The sequence below is a fragment of the Opisthocomus hoazin genome, chromosome 11, assembly GCF_030867145.1.
Source record: "Opisthocomus hoazin isolate bOpiHoa1 chromosome 11, bOpiHoa1.hap1, whole genome shotgun sequence".
NCBI classification, from domain to species: Eukaryota; Metazoa; Chordata; class Aves; order Opisthocomiformes; family Opisthocomidae; genus Opisthocomus; species Opisthocomus hoazin.
The window spans coordinates 20,376,763-20,403,768 of record NC_134424.1 but is presented as its reverse complement, the minus strand read 5'-3'; the positions used below and the strand labels follow the sequence as shown (position 1 = coordinate 20,403,768).

Genomic DNA, 27,006 nt, shown 5'->3' with positions numbered 1-27,006 from the left:
ATAACACTTGAAGAGTAATTGGCCTTCCTCCTCCAGGTAGCTCTTAGCAACAACTCAATCATGCTATCCAAGAGCAAGTAAAGGTTATTCTCGCTATAGATCCAAGATAAACGCACACTGCTAAAACACTTCACCTGGTAACATTAAAGCCAAATGTAGAGAAAAGCTTTTATCACAGTTATTTCAGTACAGGCGCTGTACACATCAGATGACTTCAAAAGTTATTTCAGATATAAAATTAGGTACTATTTTTTTAAAGTGGTATCTTTACTTTTATTAAGAGTTTAATACAATATTCCTTCTGAAAGATTACTGAAGTTTCTTTTTTAAAATTTGAAATTGTCCAATGATTTTTATACATTTATTTGTGCATTTCTCAATTTTGGTAACAGAAGTGCAATAGCAATTAGATACATTCAAAACCGGAGAGGATGCTACTAAAAACATGCTTCATTTCTAAATTAAATTTTTCTAGCCTGTATTTCTCAACTGAATCTTCTTACACCAGTTTACTATACTGAAGACCCATGGAGACTTGCACATAGAGTCCCCTGCAACCTCTGCAGAAATCCCAGTCTGACAAGGAAGATTCGTGACAGGCCCCTGTGCTGAACCACCTGCCTGACAACCCAGAGCTAACCTTGAATGTCTAGTTGACAAAAAACTAACACTTCTAAGATGTCCCTACAGATATTATAAACATGTCAACTGCTATTTCTTATCAGAGACATAACCATTGTTTGGGAACTCCATTCAGGAATGACTGAGCAGAAAAACCTATTTATGTCTTACACTTACTACCCACTGCAGTGGATAAATGCTAACTTTGATTCTAATCAGCAAAACAGATGTCTGTATGTAATCAACATAGGGATGTCTGGCTCTACCAGACTCCAAAGAAAGAAGTAATTTTACAGGGTTAAAAAGAATTAACTATGATTGAGACATATATATATATATATGCTATAATATAGCCATTTTATCCAAAACATTGAAAGTTTGAACACAAACATTTAAAGATATTCTGCAATATACTTAGATACAATTCAAAGGGTATTAAAACATCTTTTTCCAACACTCAGTAGTTAGCTGTTTAAAAAATAAGCCTTTTTAGACTTCTTATAGCTATCTTCAAAAGGTATTTAGTAATACTACGTGCAACACTAAAGAACGAGAAGTTCAAACTACAAAAACACAACTGTAAAATCACAATAGAAAAAAAATTTTCAGCACTACATTTAAATTCATCTGATTTATGGGAAAAAAAATAATTCACTTCATTACTAAACCAGAACTGGAGCTCTCCTAATTGAATATTCTTGATTCCTGTTACTTTTAGTCTTGTTAAAAAAACAAAGTACATCAAGGGACAAAAGAAAAATGAGACAAACCTGAAGAACTACTCAGTCAGAACCCTCAATCTTAAAACCATATGCACTTCTCACCTTACCTCCAGCAGAAAGGATAGCTGTGCTTAAAACTACTGCTGTGAACCAGTCTGCCTTTCTCTTTCAGTAATTTAATGATGTTCTTATCTGCATCCTAAAAAGACAGAACAAAAAATTTTCTTTGGAATACAAATGTCACTATTTCAGTAAGCTGCTACAGGATTTGTCTCCAATACCCAAATTAAGAAAACCTCTACAAATAATCCAGTATTTATGCACACAAAAATCCAGGAAATTTTTATACAATTTACGCATTTACTGCAGAGGCACTGTAAACCACTAAATTTGGAAAGATTTTTGCTCTCCAAATCCTGATATAGAGCATCAGTCCCTTTTTGCCCTTAACTCTATTTCCACATACACACCACCATGTACAAAATTCCAGTTTTCTGTAGCACTAACACAAGCCAAAACTCATATTATTTAATATCTTAAATCTTTTATTGAGTCTTCTGATTTTGTGGCAGGTAGCCATACAGTCCTTCTTACCTAACATTTAGACTTCACTACCACACATTCCTCTAATGTGATTACAGTTACAGAATTGAAGCTTCTTTCATGATATCTTACTAAACAGGATTTACATTCTAATCTGGAAGTGGAAGTTGTACATTAATAATCGAAGACACTCTATTGAACAAACAAGTGTCAACATCGTATTAAGAAAGGAAAACAACCACAAAGATTTATGTTACAGTAATATTCATAAGCTAAGAATTCAGCATCAAAAGAAAAATTGCCAAGAGCCTTAAGTTCAGATTCCTACCAGCAAGAAGCCAAACATGCAGCCTCCAGTGTTCTCTTATTTGCCTTAACATATAGCAGGAAGCAATGATAGCTGTTTGAGTTCAAATGCAGTACAAGATTTTTAAGTCTTTTTCAAGTAAATTGTGCTCACAGGAACCTGTTTTGCTATCAAGCTGAAGCAGCAGAAGACAGACTACAACCAAGTTGTTTTCTTAGCACCTAGCATTAAAGAGGCACTTCTTCCTATGGATTTTTATCTGCAGCAATCTGGAGTTCCAGTGGGTTCCTTTTACACGGATTCACTTGCATCTATTGGCAAGTAAATTCACACCGCAACACGCCCCACAAGTGGGGAATGTGACTGGATTTCTCTCCTCTAACAAGTTGTGTTACACTAACAGGCTGGTATAAACTTAATGACAACACTTGTGAATTCACTAGTTATCCAGAGATAAAGGAGGCCTCTGGACACTTGCCTAGAAACTGCATACATAACACTTTCGTAAGAAACAAGGGAAAAGCAAGACTCTTTCTGCAGTAGATGCAAACAGGAGATACTCCTCTTCCCTTTCACTATTAGATACACAGTATTATCAGGTTTCCAATACTCCATTTCTCAGATATTGCAAGAAACAATTGCAACACTGTTGCAAATGTTAGAACACATTTTGATTTTTCCAAATACCAAAGACACATTGAAGACAAAGCCACTTCAGGGCGGAAAAGAACACTTCTACCATATATAAAATTTATTTTGAATAAAACAGTAATTTACTTCCTCCAAGACCACTAACCTTCACATACTGTCCAGCAAAGTCAGTCACTTCTGCTGTGAAGCAGCCTGACGCATCAACAGGACAAACAGGCACAGAATCTTTCTGAATAATATTAAAATCCATGCAGACTCTGTAATCATCCTACAAAACAGACAAGTGCCAAGTTACGGAAATACGAAATACCGGTTAAAATATCCATCCCTGGAAAAAGAAACTAAATATTAAACAGAAAAAGTGATGACCGGACAAGAATAGCAAAATACTCAGCCTTCACTAATCCCAAATATGCATAGGAAAATACGTATTTTACAGGATTGTACTTTTATTCATCACAGAAATGATGATTTCTTCAAAATATATGTTTTTTCTCATCTAGTAGAAGGGACATGTGCATATGCTTCTGTGCCTATACATATATGTGCATATATATACACACACATATTTTATGTGTGCACATATGTGAAGTCAGCAGCTTCAGGCTACTGCTCCATAGTAAAGGGAAGTGACAACCCCTATGCCATGCTCTTGTACCAGCCAGACTTTTGTCTGTTAAATACACAAGCCTGCATGGCATTTTTCAGAACGCAACTTGTTTTAATCAATGTAATTCTGGAACTCCACATTAGAAATCCTATTTTCTGAACATCTTAATGATCCAAAGCCTTTAAATCTGTATTTCTCAATCTTTGTTGGCCCATAGGCAACACTACTGACCAAGGACCACACATGGACAACATCACAGTTTATTTTCCTGGCCAGCCCCTGTTTAAATTTTTAATCTCCTGTAGCAGTAAGAAAAAAAAAAAAAAACCACCAAACTAAAAAAAAAAAAAAAAGAGGCTCACTTCAGACTTTCATGAACCTAACTAAACAACGACGGTATCACATAAAAGATCAAAACAAAATTATTAGGGGAATAGAAAAGTTCAGGTATTAGATTCAAGTCTGAAGTCGAAGTTCATACCTTAACCAATTATCCCTCCAGATGACCCATTTTCTTGCCCTAAGGTGAGAGAACGTTATTGGGAGGGGAAGGGGAAGGGAGCAGGGGCAGCTGCAATGCAGTCACTCTCAGCACATTCACAGAATCGCTTCATTTTCCTCAGAGATAAAGGCCCTCTCTAAGCCTGTATCAAGTCAGGTTGCTTTTTGGAGTTAGTGTTCCTGTATTGCTGCTCCAACAAAACAGGGGAAACCACAGACTTCAGGAACAAATCCTGAAGTTTTGCGTAGCGTGAAACACAGCCTGCAGTGACCCTGCCCACTAGTCTGGCAGCAGCTGAACTGGTTGCCGCCTCTGTGCTTAGAGCTCATTTACCTTCCATAAAACACAGCAGCTATTTCACAGTAGTTGCATTCTAAAGCAATTTGTCCACCTTGGTCAAGGAAACCACACCAGAAGCAAGTGTGCAAATATGTGTTAAATAAGCAATGCTCCATAGCCAGCTGAATTCTCCTTTCCTAGACATAACCAACACAGGCGAGCCAACTTGGGAGTAACAGAGCAGGGTTTCCACGTCCTTTCTGTGGTCGTCACCCTGTACCTCCAGCCCTACCCATTAGTCCCTGCGGTTACCAGCTCCCTCAAGCCAGATCTGGCAGATGTTGCCCCTTGATCCACAGTATATATTACAATGATGGAACTCATCCATAGCAATAGTGAAGTTGGCTACTTCATGCACCAAGGCATTACGTGTAGAAACAAAAAACAACTTCAGCTACAGCATTCATTCACTCTAGCCCATAGTCTCTTTCCTCTCTCCAGCAGCTGCAGCCAGCCACCACCATTATTCAGCCTCCACTGGGTCAACCAGCTTCTTCAGTGAACAGATTAACTGAACTAAGCCCATTCTCAGTTGACCTTTCACCAGCTATTATTGCCGAGATACAGCAAGCAGACTGCAGTGTTTAAGATGTAGGCCAGACGACAGAATTAACGTCAACCCTGATCTGGCAGTGAAGTGTAAAAGGCTTTGAAGAAGCAGCCAGTGAGGACTACAAAGCTTGGCACACTGACAACTTAAAACATAATAACCAACCCTCCACTTCGTAAGACCTAGGTCAAGAGGTGGTTCAGTTTGATCTGCATCACTGATGCAGCCGATGATATGTAAAGGGCTTTGCTATTTTGGTTTTCTACAGTTAGTGCCTTTCTTTTGAAGAACTCAAACCTGAATGTAAAAGCATTCCAGGCTGACCTGCCATTTGATTTACTGAAGATTTGCTTTGGTAACCACAAGTCAAGAATATATTCAGGCACATACAGAGCTCCACAAATTCTAAGCTCCACTAGAAAGTTAAGCCAAATTTCAGTTCTTTCCAGAAGAGAACTCAGTGTTCACTTTTGCACCCCTGTCATGATTAGATCTCTTGAAACATTACAAATAAAAGTTAAAAACTATACACCAAACGAATGAAGTAGAAGCTATTGAACAGCTCATTGATGAGAAGTCAGTTTTTCCATCTGAAATCAAATAAAAAAAAAAAAGACAAAAACCCCCAACAAAACCATGAAGTTTAAAGGTTCACCTTCAGCACCTCTTAACAAAAATCCAGTACACTGTCACATTTTACTGAAAAGAAAGTGCAACAGTAACATATCTAAGCAGCTTCTGCGACTCAGTCTGAGCAGACACCAGAAGCCCAGGGCTTGTATGCAAATTAACATATTGCTAAAGCTTCTACAGCTGACTGGAGATACATCTACATATGATGAAATGCCTGAGCAGCTGAATTTTAGTGTCATGTTAACCTGGCGGTACAACGAGTTTACAGAGTTGTTAATACGGGTTTGTCTTGTTCTGTGAGCTTTAATTTTGCTTTCTTTTGAACTGAAATAACAGAGTGCTCTGATATTGTGTGGCAGCTTGTATTTGGCAAAAGCATCACGCAAGACAATGAAACTACAAATCCTGGAATTAAATGAAGGTGAATTTTTATTTTAAATTTTGTTGGAGAAGGATACATTTCTAAGTTATCAGCAATACAGAATATGTAACAGTTGAGTAGAAATAAAAAAAAACTCCACAACTTTCTGTCTCTGTCTATTGAAGAGACTGACTTACATTGAGGGGAAGGAACACAGACAAGATACGACACTTTCTGTGAAGGACTGCTCTTCTGCTCTGACCCTTGCCTCCTGCTCCACTTACCTCTTTCCTATTCACCTTCAACACAACAGTAAAGGAATGTGCAGAGAAGCCAATTAATTAGGAAGACAGTCCTGCCTACAATCACGAGTTCTGTTCCTTCTTTCATCTAAGCTTGTCTACCTGAAGGAAAACATTTAATACCAACACAATGTAACACTCAGTACTCTATACAGAGCCTTCTGCACAAGGATGAATTTCTGAACCTACACCAGATCCCTTTGTGAGCCTTTCTGAACAAAAATAATCAGTGGGCTGTCAAAAGTGAACTACCCGTATCCCAAAAGAAACAGGCAGCAGTATGAAGTGCAACATACACTATGCAATTTCCTGCTAAAGGTAGCATATCCAGTTGACTCAGGTCTATGCATCATGCATTATAAAGTCAAGCTGCTCCTCAGCTAACGAGTGCAAAGTTTTGTTTGTGATGTTAGTGTACTTTTTTCTTTGCAATGCATTTATGCATTTTTTTCTTTGCAATGCATTTAACTGATACTCATGTTTTTTAAAAAAAATGGTTTTAAAGATACTTGCTGACTTCCCAGGAGAGAGACAAAAGATATCTTTTCCCTCTGCGTTTACACAAATCTCTGTATGCTTATAACAAAGTCAAATAAAAGAGGGCAGATAATCCTTCTGGATTCTGGGATGCATTAAGAGGAGTGTGGCCAGCAGGTCGAGGGAGGTTCTTCTTCCCCTCTACACTGCCCTAGTGAGGCCTCATCTGGAGTACTCTGTCCAGTTCTGGGCTCCCCACTTCAAGAAAGATGAGGAGCTACTGGAGAGAGTCCAGCGAAGGGCTACAAAGATGGTGAGGGGACTGGAACATGTTCCCTACAAGGAGAGGCTGACGGAGCTGGGCTTGTTCAGCCTGAAGAAGAGAAGGCTGAGAGGGGACCTAATATATGCTTACAAATATCTCAAGGGTAGGTGTCAGGAGGATGGGGCCAAACTCTTTTCAGTGGTGCCCAGCAACAGGACAAAGGGCAATGGGCACAAACTGAAGTAGAGGAAGTTCTATCTGAACATGAGGAACAACTTCTTCCCTCTGAGGGTAACGGAGCACTGGCACAGGCTGCCCAGGGAGGTTGCGGAGTCTCCCTCTCTGGAAATATTCAAGACCCGCCTGGACAAGGTCCTGTGCAGCCTACTGTAGGTGACCCTGCTTAGTCAGGGGGGTTGGACCAGATGACCTACAGAGGTCCCTTCCAATCCCTACCATTCTGTGATTCTGTAATCCTTGCTCTAACTGTCCAGCCAGGCTTTCCAACAACTAACTGTATTGTCCAAATACATAATAAAACAATACAGCAGCCAAGGGAAAGTTTCTTCCAGAGCTCCTTCTCTATTTGCAGCCTATTCTCTTCCTCTACTCCATCTCCTACAGCAAGAGCTCCTGCCTCAAAACCAAGTCTGCTCTCTCACCCCTTAGCCAAGTCCTTGCAAGATTTAGGGGAATATCTGAAGTGCAAGAAGTGTGATAGGCTTGAGAATCCTTAAGACACTTTACCAGTCACTGCAAATTTCTTTATTAACTAATAACATACAGCCCAGTCTGATTTTCTTTATTCACAGCTGCATAAAGCTGGGACATGTCTTCATATCAACATTCATCTTGACAAGGGGAACACCACCACAATGGATGCACCCTTCAGAAACATGCAGAAAGAGAGACAGAAGAGCATGGGGTATTTCACATGAATACAAAGAGGCCTATTACTAAAGCTAACAGTTTCTGGAAATGATGATAGAGCCATAGTCCAGAGATTGCTAATTGCTGGGCATTGGCAGCTCTATTGCAAGTTTTCCAAGGGCATCTTTGGATAATGGCTGAAGACAGGACATTGTACAAAAAGGACAATGAGTCTAAACTACTGCATTTAATTCATGTGTCTAAAAACTAAAATTATGAAATGCATGAAAAATTATTCTTCTTCACCTCCAGAATAATAGGCTAAGGGAAAGAACAATAAAGACAGAAAAAAGAATGGAGTGCAACAAAATTCTTCAACATCAAGGGATAAAGTCTCAGTACAAAAGCAGTCAAAGCATTTTTTCATTCTCTAAGAGCCCAATGAGTAATGAAATTGAAATGCTGAAGAGGGGCAGTGTGCTGAGCAGAACTGCTGTTACCATCCAAAATTATCACTTAGCAAAGCCAGTTTTGACTATCAGTGTAACAGATCATTTCTTTGCAAAGCTGTAACTTTAGACTTTGAGAAAAGCTAAGATCAATGACACCCAGAAGATACAGTAGCGAGTTCACTTCACATACCACAACAATAACCAATCAAGGCACACCTAAAATCCCCAGTCTAGCACACAAAGGGCACTAGTGAATGCAAGAACTCATTACAATGCAATCCTACATCGTATTCTCACATTTGTAAGTAGCAAAAGGGAAGATTGTTTATATCCAGATCACCCTGACAGAGTCCCCCAGGAGCTGGAAAGCCAAGCAACGTGTGTTGGAACAAAATGAATTAACAGATATGTAGTTCATACTCACAGCACCAAAATAGGGGGCCTGATGTACAACACCTGTGCCTTCCTCCTCCTTTACGTAACTGTCTACCACCACCGCAAAGGCACCTTTATCTTTGCACTGCAACACGAAAATATGTTTTTCATATATACGTATACATATAAATAGGTCTCAAAACAGAATTCTTAAGAACATGGAAGAGCCACTAGCCACCTGCAAGAGTAAAGAACCGCGCCAAAAATAAATGATACAGTAAAATGTGACATTCCTAACATTATTTAATCATTTCCTGTTAAGACGCCCAGGCAGTACACTTCTTTTATACAGTCTCAAATGTGATTAAATTTAAGGCCTCATAGTCAATCGGTCTTCAAGCCACAGATCTTCACACAGGTCTGTGCTTAAGAGACCACGAATGAATACGCTCCTGTAAGTGAGGACACAACCAAGAAAGCTACAGCAATTCTATATACAGTAGTCTCCTTGCATTTCTGTATGTCAAGTGTACCTTCTGATTTTAAAAAAGTAGTTTGCTTTTATTGTAATACGTTTTATTTCCTCCTGGGAATGACAAGGTGATAAATATCAAGTAAAAAAAAAAAAAAAGAAAAAATTGCCAAGAAAAATATCTGACAGTTTGTAGTGTGTTCAGTATGTAGATAATGAAAAATAAAGAGCTATTTTCTATTCCCTAACGAAAAAGTAGTAAAAACAGTCACTGCAGTCACAGCTGAACCAAATATGTTAGGTCTGGCCTGTTCTGAATAGAGATATTTTGAGATAAAACATCCAAAAAAAAAAAACGCAGCAGATGCTTATCTACTCCTTAGAAGTACAGCAGGACTCAAAAAATTTGTCCATTCCACACCTTTACACCTGCAGTCCTGTTTTTCAGATTCAGCTGCATGTTTGACCTTTCTCTAGAAATAACAGGTCCTGCTCCCTCCAGAGGTTCTCGCACCTTTGCTGACTTCAGCACATGCTTCAGAACAGATGGTAGTCACAAATGACCAAATCCCTTACAGGAGTTAACAGCTGCTTGTCCAACAGTACTGTAATCCACTTCAACTCTTTGAAAAATTTAATCCATTTTTTTTCTCTATACAAATTTTCTACCCCCTCTCTTGCTATTATGTATTCTATTATCATCTGCTAGGCTTATGCAGTTCTTACATGCTGCACAGGTGGACATCCATAAAAACCAGACATATCAGTAGTTATTTCAATAATAAATCGTTATTTCAGCAAAGGCTTTTAACTCTTCAATGGAAAACACTACATGTCTGTGACTGTTACCCACAATCAAAGCCATTCTCTTGTGATTACAAAATTTGTGGACTTAATAGGCAGACAACAGAAGCTCACCAGATGAAAAGTTGAGAGAATACTGCCTATTTATTAACATGTATTGGAAGTTTCTCTGCAGTCTGAAGTCATACTACTATTCATCACCAAGTTCTTACTCTGAGTCTATTTAAAACTTAAGGGAAAAAAAAATACAGAAAAAAGTCATCCTTCTGTTTTTCAACCTTTCACTAGGATTTTGAACTACTTTAATACAACCTGGGGTTTGTTATTAGGACACAAGATTTTGATGACATAAACAAAGAATACTGAGAATCATTTTTACTTTTGTCTTTGTATCCTTTATCAAACACCAAACTTGTTCGTCTTACCTGAATAAAATATTCAAAGAGTGGTTTATATTTCTTGCCTTTAAGAGCAATGCCAGGAAACCTGAGGAGAAAAATTTACAAGAACACAAAATAAACAACTTGAAAATTGCTATTTTTTCTTATCACCTTTTTCCCCATCCCTAACAGAACATGACTTCATAAGGTGAAAAAAAAAAGTATTTTCTCAATAGTTTGCTTCCCATTTCCACTTCTCTTCGGCAATTTGGACTTGGAGAAAAAGAAGTAACATGACTTAGTGCATCTCTGCTCACAGTCAAGAGGTATGCTTATACCTGATGGTCTTTTAACCATGCAATCATTGTAAATTTATGTAGGTAAAGCCAGGCAAGGAGCTTCTGGATAAAACACAATTTCAATTTCATATTAATAACAAAGCCCCATAGCTTGGCATGTTCAACAGAATTAAATAAGCATTGACCCAAACCCCCTCGAAGTTACACGCACAGAAGATTGTGACACAGTACTGCAGCATTTAAAGCTTGGATGCGTCATTCCTTATTCTAAAGCCAAGTCTCCAAGCTTTCCACGGGCATCTTGGAAAAAGATCCAACATAGACAGGACTGACTGAGGAACCAGCTGAGCACGCCAAGAAATGTAAGACAGACAGAGTCTGTATATCTGGCTCTCATCAGACTTCTGACAGTAGTCAAAGGTGGTGATTAGGCTGGGACTCACTGCTTGGAACTCGCCTGAAAGCAATAAAATCTTCCATTTCAGGAAAAAGTCTAGTTAAAATAAAACTTCATTTAATAGACAAAAAAACAGATTTAAAAGACAACCTCTCTCACTGTGTCACAGTCGTGGTGTTTCCCTGTACTATTCTTGATCCGCATCTTCCAAACAACGGTCAAACCATAAAGCATTTGACTACTTCAAAGCGAGGAACCCTTGAAAGCTGTTTCATTGCACAGAAAGAAACTCAAGCAGTATTTAATGCCAAGTCAGAGAGCATGATTCCTCAGCTTGGCATACACAATATCCACTAGGAAAAGGGGCGATTTCTATTTTAAGCCACAGTTCTGTGGATGGTTTATATATTTTATATTACAAACAGCCTTAGGAATGACTGAGGTGCTTAATCACGATCAGATGAGAGAAAAGCATCCCAGTGCTCAGCCACACAGATGTGGGAACGTTCAAACACAGAATGGGAAGCCCTAGAATTGGCTTAAAATAGTTAAATTCTTATTTAACACAAGTGAGGGGCAAGGGTTGTGGATCACACCCCCGATCTTCCCTTTATATAAACAAAGTATTTCAGATACCAAACTCCTGAACTCCAAGCTGAATATTTATGCAGTGCTGCCTTCTTATGACCTCAGTTACAGTAATAACAGACTCATTTAAAATCCCTACAGTAATCCTTCACTCTCAAGAGATCAGAAGTCTCTTCCTTGGATTCCCTAGAAACCAAAAAGAGAGAACAGTGCAAAACAGTGTGAAGTGTTCAATACGTGAACAGACTGAAATGTGACACAAAGGGAGGAAAATGCTCATCAATCATTTCACATCTACCACTGCTAAGTAAAACAACAAGCCACCCAGTGGCCAAAAGTGGGGTAATACACCAAGACCAAACCATTTGTGAAAAGCAGCAAAAAGTATTCTGACAAAGACTGTAGCCACATCAGCGAAACAAAGTAGAAGTATTCCCATTTTCTCTCACACAAAAACCTATCACCTGCATCAGCGAGGAAAAGGGAGAGCAAAAGTCATGTTTGGGTGAGATGGGGGGAGTGCTGAGAGCACTCAGAAATTGCTGAGTATTCAAATACAGAAAACTCTCAGTAAGATCATTCCTTGGCCTGAGTCTGCCACCTGGTACAGAGTAAGTGTCATGAATTTCTCCCTAAAGAGCCTAACTGCCTGAGAATTTAAAGGCAAGCTAAAGAGAGAAAAAAGTTAAGAGTAGAAATAGGAAAGTTCATTTCCATGAACTTCTAGATCTAAATCTTTAAAAGAACCATTCAACTACCAGCTATCTCTTAATTGTCTCGTAGTTCACATTTGAGAGAATTTATTACATAACAAAAATTGGAGCATGACAAAAAAGATGTCAGCTTAAGACTATAGCACTAATATGGAAAGAAGAAAAATATACCACTCTGCAAGGAGAATAACAACTGCTAGCAGCCTTATGTATAAACACAGAGAGGTAAAATATGGGGTGGAGGGTGGGAGGTGTGTGTGAACTGAAGACTAGTGGGGGGAAAATTAGAAATGCAACTAGCCAGGGACATAAGCAACAACAGCTGAGAACTGTGTATGACTGTCTTAAAGAGCAGGTACTTTACAGTGCACTTATAAACACTACACCGAAAAAAGGCACACCTGGAAAGGAACACAGTACCTAAACCTCAAGAGAGAAATGGGAGTACTGATGGACCTAAAAACCAGTCAGACTCACATAACAACCTGACTCAACTTTGAGTGATAAAACAGTTTTTAAAAAGTGAAGTGCTAAAGAACACACAATAAGAATTTGTCAAGAATAAGTCAGACCAACCTAAATTATCTCTTTAGGCAGACTAGCTAGCTTAGATAGCAAGCAGACAGATTTCAGCCTTAACGCTAGTAAGACTTGACACTTTGACATGTCATTCTGACACACAAATATTTTCACTGGGTGACTGTACATTTACATGGACACACAACCACTTCGAGGAAAAAAGTTATTGTTAATTCAGTATCAGACCGAAAGAAACTTTCCAGTGGTGTCCTGGCAGAGACTATCATAACGCTGACACTTTTCAATTATTTTACTGATGACTCTGAAGGGAGGAACAATATCTGGAGATCAGAAGTTCTGTCAATCTTGAAGAACAAGCGCACTAAAAATGATCTTTATAGATTGAGTACCAGTTTAAATTGCTACAGAGTAAGTGATATATGAAGAGAATTCAGTTGAGGGAAGGAAATCAATGCAGAAATACAAAATAAGAATTACTCAGCTGTCACAGTGCGAGGCATCAAAGTAGACAGCATCTTAAGCAAACGTTCCAGCCCTATATTGCCCTAATTCCATGACCACATGTAATTGCTTAGCTGAAATAAGACATATCCTACATTTTCGTTTTGTGGTTTTTTTTGTTTGTTTTTTTTTTTCTTTCCACTTACAGGTTTCAGCTGCTTGGTAAAGAAAAAGATGAAAATAACTGATGCCAGTGAAGAAGGGTCCTTTGTTGTTTGTTTGTCCTTTTTTGTTTGTTTGTTTTATTGTGGTTTTGTTATGTGGTTTTTTGTTGATTTTTTTGTTTGTGTGTTGGTTTTGTTTGTTTACCCACTGCAAAGGACTGCATGAAGTAAGCAAATAAATATTTGCTGTGTTTTATTTCTTTAACAGGTTGATGTTTCACACAAAAGATTTTAGAGAAGTCAAGCTAATATTTTGTCTAAGAGCACTACAGAATTTAATACCTGCATCCACTATCCAGTCTGACTTCTTAAATAATTTATATTTTTCCACTGAACCAAAATGAATAAGCAGTCTTCAGTGAGCATTAGCTGCCTCTAAATATGTAACTTAGGTAAACCATCCTATGGAAGCAGTATTCGCTTGCTAAAGACAACCGTTTTCCTTTTGCCCATTTCCCTTTAAATTTTTACATAACATTTAGAAAGTATTCAGTATTTGGACGATCTCTGGGGTTTTTTGAGACTTTGAATTTAAAGAGAAAACAAACGGGAAAAGGTAGGACTAAGGGGTATTTCCCCACCACAATGCAATGATCCAGTGAAACTTCTATTTGTAGCTTCACATACAAGACCGATTTGTTCTAGTAAACATCAATCTCTTCTACAGATTTTTGCTAGATATACACACATGCAGGGAAACACATCTTTAGATAACTGCAAAATCCAACTTCTTGACACATTTAACTTCTGATCTACAAAAACACTGGAAGTTAACAAGTGTGTAATAATTTATGTACTTGCCTGTCAAGTATTTCATATTCACTGTCAGATTTGTACAGTGCTATCAGCCTGGATTCCATCAAAATGTAAATCTTTCCTGTGGCATTATCTAGAATATAAAATAAAACAAAAAGTTACATAAATCTCATTTAATACCCTCATTTGCACCATTACGAAACATTTCAATTCATGCAAGATGGTATCACATCAGCTATGAAACTGCCCAGAATAATCCTGCTGATTGACCACTAGTTTCCAGCTACTTCCTTCCCATATAGCCACATAATGAACGCTTATCAAAAGTTAAGTTCAAACAGAAACCACAGGATGAAACCCAGCCCACTGATTTTCAGTGTGTTTTTTTTCTTCAAGAGGCAGAAATACCCTACCTTATCTATTATCATTATGCCAAAGAAAAGCAATTGAAAAGTTTCAGTATATATAACTGAAACAAAGAGAAACAACTGGAAGATGGACAATTATGACAAAATTTATATTAAGTTGACATCAGGGGTAATGATTGCACTTTATGCTGCCTTTTAGAGGTTTACTATTCCAATCAATTTTATGCTTGGATTTCTTTTTAAAGGAAGTAAATATAAACATAAAGTGAAATGTTACGAAAGAAGCCCATTTTCTACCCGCAAACAACCCTGAATTCTTAACTTCAATGACAAATATTATTCGGATTACTACCCTACCAACTTAGTCAGGATCACTGTCCCAGGAGACTGTAGGCCAAACGCATCCAAACACAACAACAACTCGGCATCTCAGGCAGGTGTAGGTGTTATTTCTGAAAGTAGTCAGTAACTCTTTCCGAGATCACCAAATTTACATTAAACCCAAAACATACTTAGTTATCTCTTAAAACAAAGAAAACCCAAACACATGGAGTCCTCTGTAAAGCCCTCTGCAACTTTTTGTGTTTAATGTCACCTCAGGCATGCATTAGATACATGTGGTTATGTTGGAACTGGAAATTGTACCTTTGGCATTTTTTTCTCCAGATTAAATGCCATCATTAACTTGAATATCTCTTCTCCCGCCCCCCGTTTTTTAAACTTACACTGAAAAGTCAGAAACAGTGAGCAGTTTGAGAGAACCTGAAAACAGCAATGCAAGAAGCACTTTCATCCAAATGCCGGCCTACATTTTTATTTAAATTAAAAAAAAAATAAGGGGGGGGAGAGGTAGATGAAGATATAATTAAAGATGACTGCATTTCAAGGATTAAACAACGTCCTTTACTACGTGAAAAAGATGAGACATCATAACATACCCCATTGCCAACTGAAAAAAATGGAATTGCAAACTCTTGAGTAGTATTTCAGGCAGTAACAAGAAAAGTAACAGCCTATGTTGTTTAGGCACCCTGCATGGTCTGTTGCATACAATTCCTGAGGAGCTGGGTCCTCTCATCAAGGAGACTACCTTATAGTAGAACTTGTTTAGTCAGGCACAACCAACTGGTCCATGAGTAAGCCAAGGCATTTGGTCAAATGTACTCTTACATCGCAAACCACGGTATATGTTTTGCCTCACGTCTGTGCTAAAAAACACACTTTAGTCAGGTTGAGACTAGCATGTGACATCTTGGGTCTGTTACAGGTTAAGAGTAGAGATATTCAATTACTGTAACTTACCTGGGAAGAAAAAAAAAAAAGGTGGGGACACCCAGTCACGCTTCCCTGGCTCTCAAATACAGTGTGATCGTAATACGACAGATAAAACATTTGCTCTTGTTCTTTATTTCAGCTACCTATTTTTTATGCAACAGTCCTCACAATGCAGTTAGAAAGCATCAGCCACATAGGAAGTAAATCTCATCCTTCAAAATAACACTGATCCAACTCCAGCAAAGTGGTATAAATTTACCACACACAGGCACTGAAGAAAGAAGTTCTCATTGTACATCACCTTCAGTTAACACTTGCCTCTCAATTTTAAATACTGCAATTCCGGATTAACGCATAGGGCCAAATTACTAGGCAAGGTCCAAGGAGTAGTGGTCCAAGCAACAAGAGAAACACTTGCATCTTCATCCAGTGGGAAGTTCACAATCACCGAAGGATCTTGAACATCCTTAAAAACAAGATAAAGTCAAAGAGGGGGAAAAAAGGTTTACTGCATGTATTAGTGAGGAAATACAGCTCTAAGGAGTAGTAACTATTACTGCCATCCACCAAAACCTATCTCCCAACTTGCCTAGTTCATCGCTGTAGTGGTAGAAGGTGAAGTGGTAGCATAAGGAAACTTGAAGAGAACACCAGTCACAACGTTCCTCCGTTATATCAGTGTAAACTGTCAGTCTAACAAGGCCACAGGGTTAAAAGTTCCTATCAGCAGTGAGATTTTGGTACCTCTTATAATCCCATTTTAAAAAATCATAATCAACCTTCACTGTCAAGAAAATCAGCAGTTTCTCAAATACTGCTACACAAAGCCTATTGCCACCTTTTCCTCTAGAGTCAGGGAGTAGGAAGAATAGCCACCACTTAAGAACATGCAGTATCTTACTAAGCAGCTGTTGTTAACAGGAGAAAAAAAAGTTTCAGGAGTACATCAATACATGAGACTAAAAAAAAAAAAATCTCTGGGAAGCAGACCTTTCTCAGCTGCTCTACAAAACTTCCTCTCCAAATCAGTCGAAAGAATGCCCCAAAACTAAGCTTTTCTTTCAGTGACTTCACATATTACAAAAAGCAGATTGAAAAAGCAATTCTAATCTTGCAAATGTGAAATTTTCACTATTAATTTTAAATGCCAAGCAAAATTTGTGTGTTTAGGGTCTCTGTATGTGACACCAACAGATCCTATCCGCCCACCATTTCTAGTGCAAGGCACTCTGGTTTCCACCCAGCATCACAGAACAGTTAACGAGATCACAGGACAGACAGCTATTTATGCCTGAGCTAAGGGCTGCTCCAGAGGGAATTTTCTGTGAACATCTGGTGCAGTCAACAGTAAAACATAAATATTACATAACTCTCAAACCGCACTCAATACCAAGCAAAGATTAAGCTATCACTACAGTCCTGTCTCTACCAATTGTTAAATAACACTGTAGGCTATTCACTTCATTTTCTGAAGCACTAAGCTGACCAGGTAGATAAAAACAACTGGCAAGCCATAAAAAATAACACCCAGGCTGCCAAGTAATGGCATAGAATAATGTTCTGTCTCTTCATAAAATTATACCTGCTTCCATCTGAAGACAATACTTCTTCAGTTAAGTTTAATACAAGCTGCTGACATAATTTACTCAAGTGTACATTAGACACCTAACTCCGTTTCTAAACGTGCTGCTAGTGTCCTATTTCTCATGATTTGTGTCCTGATTCTCATAGGATTGATAAACAGAAGCCAAAGCCTGCCTTCCATGCTGAGAAAGATAACAGCTGCCTTACACCCAGCAATGACTGGTCTCGCCAAGAATAAATCATGTCAGCTTACAGACCCTCAACATTTCACTCTTCAAAATACCACCTCCAGCAGACAAAAATGATAACTTTTGCATGAAGTGAAAAAGCAGCACACCCCCCACACACACTCTCTACTGATTCTAGAGTAAGAAATAGCATCTAAATGTTTCATTAAGACTCAAGAAGAGAAGAGCTTTGCTCTACAGAAAAAGGATACACACAAAAAACCCACCCACAGAAACCTCATTAATCTGAGCCTATACAAAATGTCAGTTAAGAAGTACAAGCAAAGTAATTATTTCAGTTGTCAGACAGCCACAAATATTAAGATATCTTTGCAGGTCTCACTTTCTCAAATCACAAAACCTTTATTCTTTAGTATGGGCAATTACCCCTCAGAGATATTGAAAGCTCTAGTGTCTGTGGACTGCACTGTACTACAAGTCTATTGACATGTTTGTCTTAAAACCACTATTAGGCCCAGCAAATTGGCCTTTCTTAGGCAAGCTGTAAAGAAGACCAGATGTACAATTTGTGCTAGCTCTCTGCTGGAACAACGTAACTGAAAGATGTACCGTATCAGGATATGGAGGCCTGGATGGGGATTAGAAAGGATACAAAGCCTCTGTCGACAAACTAACATGAAATTTGGAAAACTGGGACACAAGTTCTGCTTTCACATAATCTAAAGGCAAGTTTGCTGCAAATGAGAAGCTGCACCTACTGTATCTAGTCATACATTTTTAAAGGAACATTTTATAAATGTAGTATACAATGCATTATAATAAGTAAAACATTTCCTGGAATTTCTCAATCTAAATTAACGATTCTTAGAAGAGCTACTATCCCACTGTGCTACAACCAAATATAGTCTTTGAAAATTCTTATTAATCCCCTCACACAGGATTTCAACTCTGCCAAGGATCTTCTCTGATCTGCACAGACAGAGACACAGCTGCACCTCTCCTCTAAGCATTTACCATAAAAACCCAAGAGTGCAACACTCATCTTGAGAGCCCAGACAGGAAGCGAGAGCAATTTACCAGAATAAAACAAAGTATGTACTTGATATATATGTAAGTAGTAACCAAGAAGAACAACGAAGGCGGCTAAGATCAAGTTATTCATACAAGCACAGCAAGCTGTAATAAAAACTAACCCATGTACCTACATTTTTACTATCATTTTGGAGGCTAATAATATGTTTATGTACCACCAAGCAAAAAATACTAAAGCTTTTCGAATCCAAACCGAAGACAATAGAGAAATCTGATTGCAACACATAATGTACATATATACTGACCTACCTTGTAATTCTGATGCGACTCAAAGTTTGACAGTGGGGTGTTGCATGCAGTTGAAAAAGGCATGACCTTAACACCTCTATACACCAGTCCTTTGTCATACAGCTGCTTGAAAACCCACCTGGAAGTTAATAAGAAATATGAAATAGCACTTTGTATTTCAAATTTAATAAATCAACTGCAAAATAGGGTTCTGCTCTAGCTGGAATGCCATTTTGAATGACACCTTTTCTCAACAATCAATCAACAACTAAAGACCATACCTGCAAGTCAAAAAGAAAGAGATAAACAGATTGCAAGTGTATTTCTGGCTGATTTTTAGCTTTAGCTGATTCTACCAACCTGGTTTTCCATGCACTGACTGCACAGCACATAGTATTTAGATGAAAGAAATCTCTATTGCTGATTAATCTTTCTCAAATTTCTTGAATAAAAAGACACCTGAAATTTGAACTATTAAAAAGGTTGAAATGAGCTATAATTCAGAGAGAAGATGTGTAGTGACATGGCTGCTCATTTATCATATGATCTTGTGGACCTACTACAGTAACCAGCGCTACAGAAGAGAGACGGACACAGGTTAGAGATATCTGCAACCTACCCCAAGTAAATCCTGACAATCTGAAGAGCATTTTTCACAAGAGGGCACAGCTAACCATGCATAGTAATGAACTCAGTGTTATGGTCCCACAATTTACGTCAATGTTCTGCTTTATTAGCTCATCTCACTCTGGACTCAGTTCCTGTCCAAGATCAGTCTCACATCAAGCTTTAACTGTCTATCAAATCTTCAATATAATCTGTAGCATATTCGGATCCTTACGTCTTCTTCAAATAACCAAGACAGCACAAGTAATATTAGAATATGAAAAACTGAGTCATTGCTCAAGATGAACAGAAACTGGAAGAGATATATACTTCACATAGCAACTCATCAAATGTCCATGTGACTGACAACTACATTTCTCTGTATCTAAGTACTGCAGGGTTTGCTAAAGGTTCATCAACATATATCAGCTCACTGACTTGCATGCTTAGAGGTACAGTCTGCAGGGTGGCTACCTTAAAAGTGAAGGCAGAAGAGGGCAAGCCTTAAATAACCATGCCTCAAACTCAACTCAAAAAAAAAAAAAAAAAAAAAAATCAGAATTTCTGCAGAGTCTTGTCATTTCAAATTCCACATTCAAATTGTTAGACATTGCTGACTTTAAAAACCTCCTTTACTCAAATTATGTTTTCAAACAATCCTGATCACTTTTCTGGGTCCCTTTCCAGATAAATAGCTCATTGCTAAGCAACCAATCCCATCCTGACAAGCAGCACTTTTTTCTGCAGGCTGTCATTTTGTGTTTGAGCATCCGGACCTGTATTTAAGTCAGTGTCTTGCCTCGCATGGTTGAAATCATAATCTCCAAGACAAAACACAAGTAGACTATTGCACCGACTTCTATCTGCAGCCTGAAACAAGAACATCAAAAGACATGCACTGGCCTGTTGTCATGGAATTCATATGGTATCTTAATCAGAACAACTGTTGTCCTGCAGATGAAAATACAGACTGTCATATGGAGAAGACATGTAATCCACTCAGATTTATCCATGGGCCTCTGGTAAAAGCCCAAAATCTCCTGTGAGTAGTCACTAACATCAGAAAAATTAAATAATCTGAACTCTAAGACAGACAAAGCCTAAGAGACCCTCAGCAGCATCAAGTTCTGCCATGAAGGAATCAAAACCAGAAGTACTTCAGAGCTGTGCACTCCAACAAAGGTGGCTTACCTTGCACACACAACTCTAAAGTAACCTTGTTAAAGTAATAAATCACACCCAGTCAGGCTGCAGCTGCCTGACCCCTAATACAAATTCAAAACGTAGCAGTGAGTGCATCTGTTTTACAACAGAGACTGTATTAACTTAAACTTGCATAAATATAAAACTGTCTTCTATAAAAAATGATTCGTGAATATTTTCATCAGCTTTCAGCACATACATTTGAGCTGGCTAACTGCAGAAGTTTTTGTGCAAGTTAAAAAAAGATTTTTAAATGTATGCTTACCATCTCAGAGGATAATTAATGCAGACTGTGACAACTGACAGCACTTATACTGAAGGTGCTCTATTTGCCTTTCAAAAAACAGTTAACTAAAATATCTATAAAAGCTCCACTTTATCTCTGCTTTCTAAAGAACACTGCCTACTAACAGCATAGAAGAAAACTACTCAGAAACGCTGAATATTTAATTCAGCTGTAAATATAACTGTAAACTTCAGGAAAGGTGAACACTAGATGGAGCTGCCAAGTTAAAAAATGCAAGCCAGCATCTCCCTCTAGTGGTAATTCTGCCCTATTGCAAACCAAGTGCTCCCCAGTTGTTCCACTGCTGAGCAAAAAGATGGGCTTTCAAACCACATCATTCTTCTGAGTTCTCATTACAGTTCATAACGACCACCCATTTGCAGTTTATCATATCAGACAACCACCCCAACATAATAAGTAGAATTGTTGATTGAGTCAAGACTGCTACTTGATGCAACAGCCCTCATCATCGCTACAAAAAAATGTTCTGCTATCTTGAAAGACACCTAACTGGTTTCCTTAACAAGAAAGCTTCTGAGAACAGTTCTCTTGTGACCATCAGAAATGCACAGGAGATGACTGCTAAAGAGCACCCTGCTAGAAGCAGTGCCCACCTAAAACAAAGCAACTGCTGAAGGTGAGCCTAGCTCTGACACCAAGAGTCACTTACAGGTGGATACCATGTTTTGCTTAAAAATTCAAACACATAGTATTTTAGACAATAACCTACCAAACCATGTTTTAACCCTTCATGTTTGCAAAATGCTGGCAATATGCAAGAAAGAGGCTCTGGGTTTGTAAGCCAAAACTGAAACTGTGTTCCTTACTGAAAGAAATAAGCTAACAAAACTCGTAGCTCCTTTCTACTCACAAAAAGTTTCTTCACAGAAATTAGAAATCAAAGCCTGTTCCCCTAACTCTGCTATGTTTCTCCTCAAACATAAACAAATATAGTTGCATGCTCTTGGCTGTGGTAGCAGCACTTGCATACTCCTTTACCAAAGAAAAATAAGGGTGGGGAACAGGTGCACTCAAGATGCGTATTTCAGCCTCTTGTTAAGAGATAATCTGGTCCCTAGAGATGCAAGGTAGCTTTACCTTCTAAAAAAATGACACAAACTGAAAGTGTCATGAGGGGATGATACAACTGGTTTGAGCCCAGTCAGTAACCAAGATTGGGAGTTACTCTCTCCACAGGCATAACTTCCAAGAAATTAGAACTTTGCTACAATACTTGTTGATACAAGTTACATACACACCATGCAAACACCACATGGATATAACAAAACTCCAATAAAGGGAGTTTTTGCTTCCAAAAGATACTGAATCAATGTAATACTCAAAACACCCTTGGCATCCCACACAGAAATCAGCATCCCACAGTATCCCCGAGCAGACGCAAAATCAAGTTGCCCTCTTCAAACACGTACATTCACTTCACATCAAAGAGGATTTGATCTTAGAGCTTCTCAAGTCCTTAATGCCATTCCTTTGGGGTACCAAGTGATTTCAACTGATCAAGTGGTTCTGTTTGCAATGACTCAGTATCTAAGGGTTTTCTAAGGGTTTGAAAACTAGTTTTCCAGAAAATGGAAGTACTCATTACTAATACTGAGAAATTTTTTTCAATCTCATGAAGTGCTTTTCCCCCTTTTTTTTTTACTTTTAAAGAAAAATAACCCAAGAATTGTACACTCAGTTACTAACAAAGGCGAGATAAGGTGGGCAAAACATTACAACAGCAGGATCTAGAAGTGTATGGTTTCAACATATCCATGGTAGTACAGACAAACGAACAAAATTATTGCTGTGTGACCTTGTATCAGTTCATGTCAAGATAAAACAACAATTCAACAGCCTCTGTAGACTTAAAACCAGAACACACAAGCACCACACTATGTAAGAAGCCCTGTCATTCAACACAGTTCAGCAAGCAGACTGCATCCAAACAGCACCATAAGCTGCAGAAACTTTGAGGAAAAGGTTCTCCTGTGACTCACAAGCAATGCTTGAAAGATAAGATTAAATCAAAAAGAAAGCAACAATGAAAAACAGATGCATGGGGATGAAAACAGAACAAAGAAAAACAAACACACTGCACGTGAGTCAATAAAGCATAAACATAGAGGAACATTAAGTTCAATAACAAACACAGGCAGCCTGTCTTTAATATCTTTGAAAGACATTTTCATCAGTAAGACAGGAAAATCATTTGTCGTGGGGCATAGAAATTGTAAGTACAGATATTGTAAAGTCTTACGCTCAGCTACCAGTGAAAGCTTTAAAATCCCAACATACAGAGATCATTCTGCTCCAGGTCTACCCTCCAAGCTCTCAATGAGCAAGAGTGAGGGTACTTCCTGATGTAATCTTTGTATCAGTGTGTTGAATGATTCTGGATCAAGCCAGAAGTGCAAAATACCTGTATAGCAGAAAATATAAATACCTAAAACTGATGCTAGACTTGCCCCAAAGATCATCCAACTAAGCAGGAGTTAAGTGTATTCCTCCGTCAAAATACAGGTGAGGAGATAAAACAACAAGGACTGGAATGGTAAGCAGGTAACAAGGGGACTAGCACACTAAATATGCAAAAGAAATTAACGTGTGAGAAGAAATGGAGATAGCCAGCAGGAAAATGGACAGAACAGACTTATGACCAGTATCTCTCCAGAGAATCATTAGTGTCCTGGAACACATAAAATGCAATAGTGATTCCTATTAGGACCCAGAGATCTGCTGTTCTGAAATCTTTCTGGTTTAGTGCCAGATAAACCCCACATGCAGAAAAAAAAATGAAGTCAGCGAACAACTTTCACTGCTTACACAGAAGAGAAAAAACAACATAACAATTCAGTTGCTTTGATCTTTACAACAAACCAGTCCTCCTCTCAAAGGGGAGTCCCCATTCACCTTCTCACGTAGGAGGGCTCAGGCAGGTGGACACCGACACTTAGTGACAGAGCTCATCCCGGGAATATAGAGTAGGAAAAAAGTGTCACGCCAAAACAAAAGCAAAGCTGCACATAGGGAGTCTGGCAGCTCAAGACAAATGTTCCAGTTTCAGGAGCAACCTACAACCTCTTCAGCTGCAGCCTAAGAGGAGTGTGGTGGCATCCCGAGCCTGCCGCTGCTATGGAACGCCAAAGGGCAGGGCTGTGACCCCAAAGGCTTCACCCGGTAAGGAAGGAAAGAGGGGTCCCCTCTTAATAACAAACCTAAAAGGAAAAATGAAGCTGGAACAACTGACATGGGTCCTTTGGGGAAGGCAGAAGTGGACAAAAAGGCCCATCAAAGTGAGCTCCATACTGCGTTTTCACAGGAAACAGAGCAGTGTTCAACACACAGCCATGATCTCAAATGTATAAAGCACCAATTCTCTACCATAACTAGCAATGTTTTTCTTTCTCTCCTCACCCACTACCTAGTGTTATCACAAAAGGACTCAAGAGTATCTCATTCGGGTACAGAAGTAGCTAAGAAGTGCTTCCACCACCTGTGGTTTCACACCATACAAGCATGTCTTTCAACCACACACGGAGCTTTTGACCACGGTTAAAACCGAATCACGCTCAGACTCCAAACGCTAAGATACGCTAGTAGCCCCTAGATGGTGACAGAAAGCTATTTAAGGGACCCTGAAGCTGTGCACAGGAGCAAATGAAAGCCCCTGGCCATGAGACGCAGAAGGTGCCACAGGCCTGAGCCCAGCGGCATCCCCCAGGCTGCTGCCCCAGTGCCCGGGAATGCTGCCCACACCTGCTGCAGAATCAACTCACCAGCCAGCAGCGAGGATGATTTACTAGCTGGGATTTTTTCCCACAGAGCTCATATGCTTTTTTCAGACCAAATGCAGATCAGTAAAAAGTTTAAGATCACATCAAACCGCTCTCAGTTTCACTGTATCTCTTATGAGCTGCACAACAACAACAAAAAGCAAGAATACGTTGCAGATGTGTTCCATGCCAGCTCAAGAACATTGTTCGCATTGTACTGTTTTCAATGAAGGACACCTCTTCATTGACATTCAAGCTGGCTGCAGGATGGATACACAAGTTCTACAGAATTAGAACTTCCAAGTTCTAGAAGTTATTTAAGACATGAAGAGTTGACTACATCTTCACATGAGAAACCACTGCTGTATCACTGCTTAGTGACACCAACATTCAATGTTCCCCTGAAAAACTCTGCCAAGATGCCACAATTTTGTCATCGGATAAAGTTTTGTTCTAAGTCAAAATTTAAAAGGCTGAAAATCCATTCTACTCTGTCAGCCACCATATGGCACCGCACCAAAATGCTTACAAGGCAGCCATTTCCAACAAACCAACTACAAAATACAAAAAAGAATGCTCTTTAGCATCCTGAGCTTGTACAGTATCTCTACAAAACAAGATAGTATTAACAAAAGACATATTTGGTGTCTGAGTCCTAACCTATTTCAGGTCTAAATAATTTGGATAAAATCAGCCACAACTGGACACAACATTTATCACAAGTATTACATTAGCTCACTGAACCCAACATAAACATCATGAATTAAAACATCATCTTTCATAGAAATTCCAGTTGAGACCACTGCAGAACTGCAAGCCTCAGAAGAACTAGAGAAAAAAAAACCCTGAACAGATAGATTTAGCTGATTAAAAGACTAAGGACAAAATCCCTACCATATTTTAGCCATAAAATCCATGGTTGCCATGCTCACTACCCTTATTATCAATGTGTTTTTTTCTGGGCCTAAGAGCAGCGCTCTGTTCCCACAGGCAGAAAAAAGAAAAAAAAACCAAAAAAAACACACACCAAGAAAAGATGAACACTGGACATGCCAATATGGTCACCAGGTTACAGTCAATGCAGAAATTCATCTGCAGTTTCTCCTTCATACTTAACTGGACACTAAAGTTTTAAAGTTTTTTTTAATTGAAAAAGGTACACATATTAAAAAATAAATCAAATCAATTGTGAGGAGCACACTAGAATCTACCATTCAAACGAACACTCCTAACGGATGTAAAAATCTAACTTCAGTAATACAGATATTCAGTTTGATGATTGTCTAGGTAACAATCTTTTTTTTTTTTAGAAAATTGTACATTGTCCTGTCAAAAAAACTACTATAACTACAGTTACAGTGCTTTCTTCAAGCATTATCTCCTTGAAACAGGCATCCCACATTGCTTTCCCATTCCCCACCTCCATCCACTCTATGCAGACACCAGTGGTTTCACCTCCTGTTCTACTGCGAGAGCAAGCTGGCAAGGGCATTGCAACGTGCCCCTCCAAGATTCAAAAGACTTCCCAGAAAACCCAAGTTTTAAAAAAAGATTTATAAAAAATTATCTCATTAAATGATTACACAGAAAATTAATGGCACCAGGAAACAAGCAAGTACAGAATTAAGAGGTTGTCTGCCTACCTACTTCCTGAAGTATTATACCAGAGATTTCAAATCCAAAGTTTACATTTTAGAGTCTGTATCCAAAGCAAGCATTAGAGAAGATAACCTCTGTAAGCCAGATGAAAGACTAGAAATTTTCTTTCAAAAGGGAAAAAAAAAACCAGCACAAAAAAAGCCTTGGGCAGTTGCGAGAGACCCTGCAGCTAGTTCAAGTCAATTTTGTTTTTTAAATAGTCCTTGGCAGATGCTAGTTAAACAGGATTTAAGGTGCCATTAAGTATTTTTATAACTTACAAAAGGAAGGTTTCTTGTCAGTCTTAGCTTTATCATTATGCAGGGTTTCTTCAGCTAAGTTAGTTAAACAGCTGCTCCCTACCCACCATCTTCTCAATGCTCATTGAAAACTCACTGGCTCCTCAGCCCTCTGCAAGAGCTTCAGAGACATCTATAAGTTCTGTCAAACCTTTATCATAACTGTATGTAACTAACTACAGAATTAAAGGCTATTAGTAAAACTAATATTAAAGAACATCAATAATACTTTAATATGCATATAATTTGCCTTTCAATGGCCTTCTGTC

The 27,006-nt window shown here is 38.6% G+C and overlaps 1 protein-coding gene across 3 annotated transcripts in view; it reads right to left on the bottom strand.

Annotated features, from left to right (window-relative positions):
• The window catches only part of IARS1 (isoleucyl-tRNA synthetase 1), a 129,349-nt gene that overhangs the window by 90,593 nt on the left and 11,750 nt on the right, over positions 1 to 27,006 (bottom strand). For all 3 annotated transcript variants that reach the window (XM_075433086.1, XM_075433085.1, XM_075433088.1), the window contains exons 7-13: positions 18,951 to 19,068; positions 16,156 to 16,303; positions 14,240 to 14,327; positions 10,282 to 10,342; positions 8,630 to 8,725; positions 2,990 to 3,112; positions 1,451 to 1,542 (exon numbers count right to left, since the gene is read on the bottom strand). In XM_075433086.1, the coding sequence (XP_075289201.1) occupies positions 1,451 to 1,542; positions 2,990 to 3,112; positions 8,630 to 8,725; positions 10,282 to 10,342; positions 14,240 to 14,327; positions 16,156 to 16,303; positions 18,951 to 19,068 (726 nt within the window). The remainder of the gene's footprint in view (positions 1 to 1,450; positions 1,543 to 2,989; positions 3,113 to 8,629; positions 8,726 to 10,281; positions 10,343 to 14,239; positions 14,328 to 16,155; positions 16,304 to 18,950; positions 19,069 to 27,006) is intronic.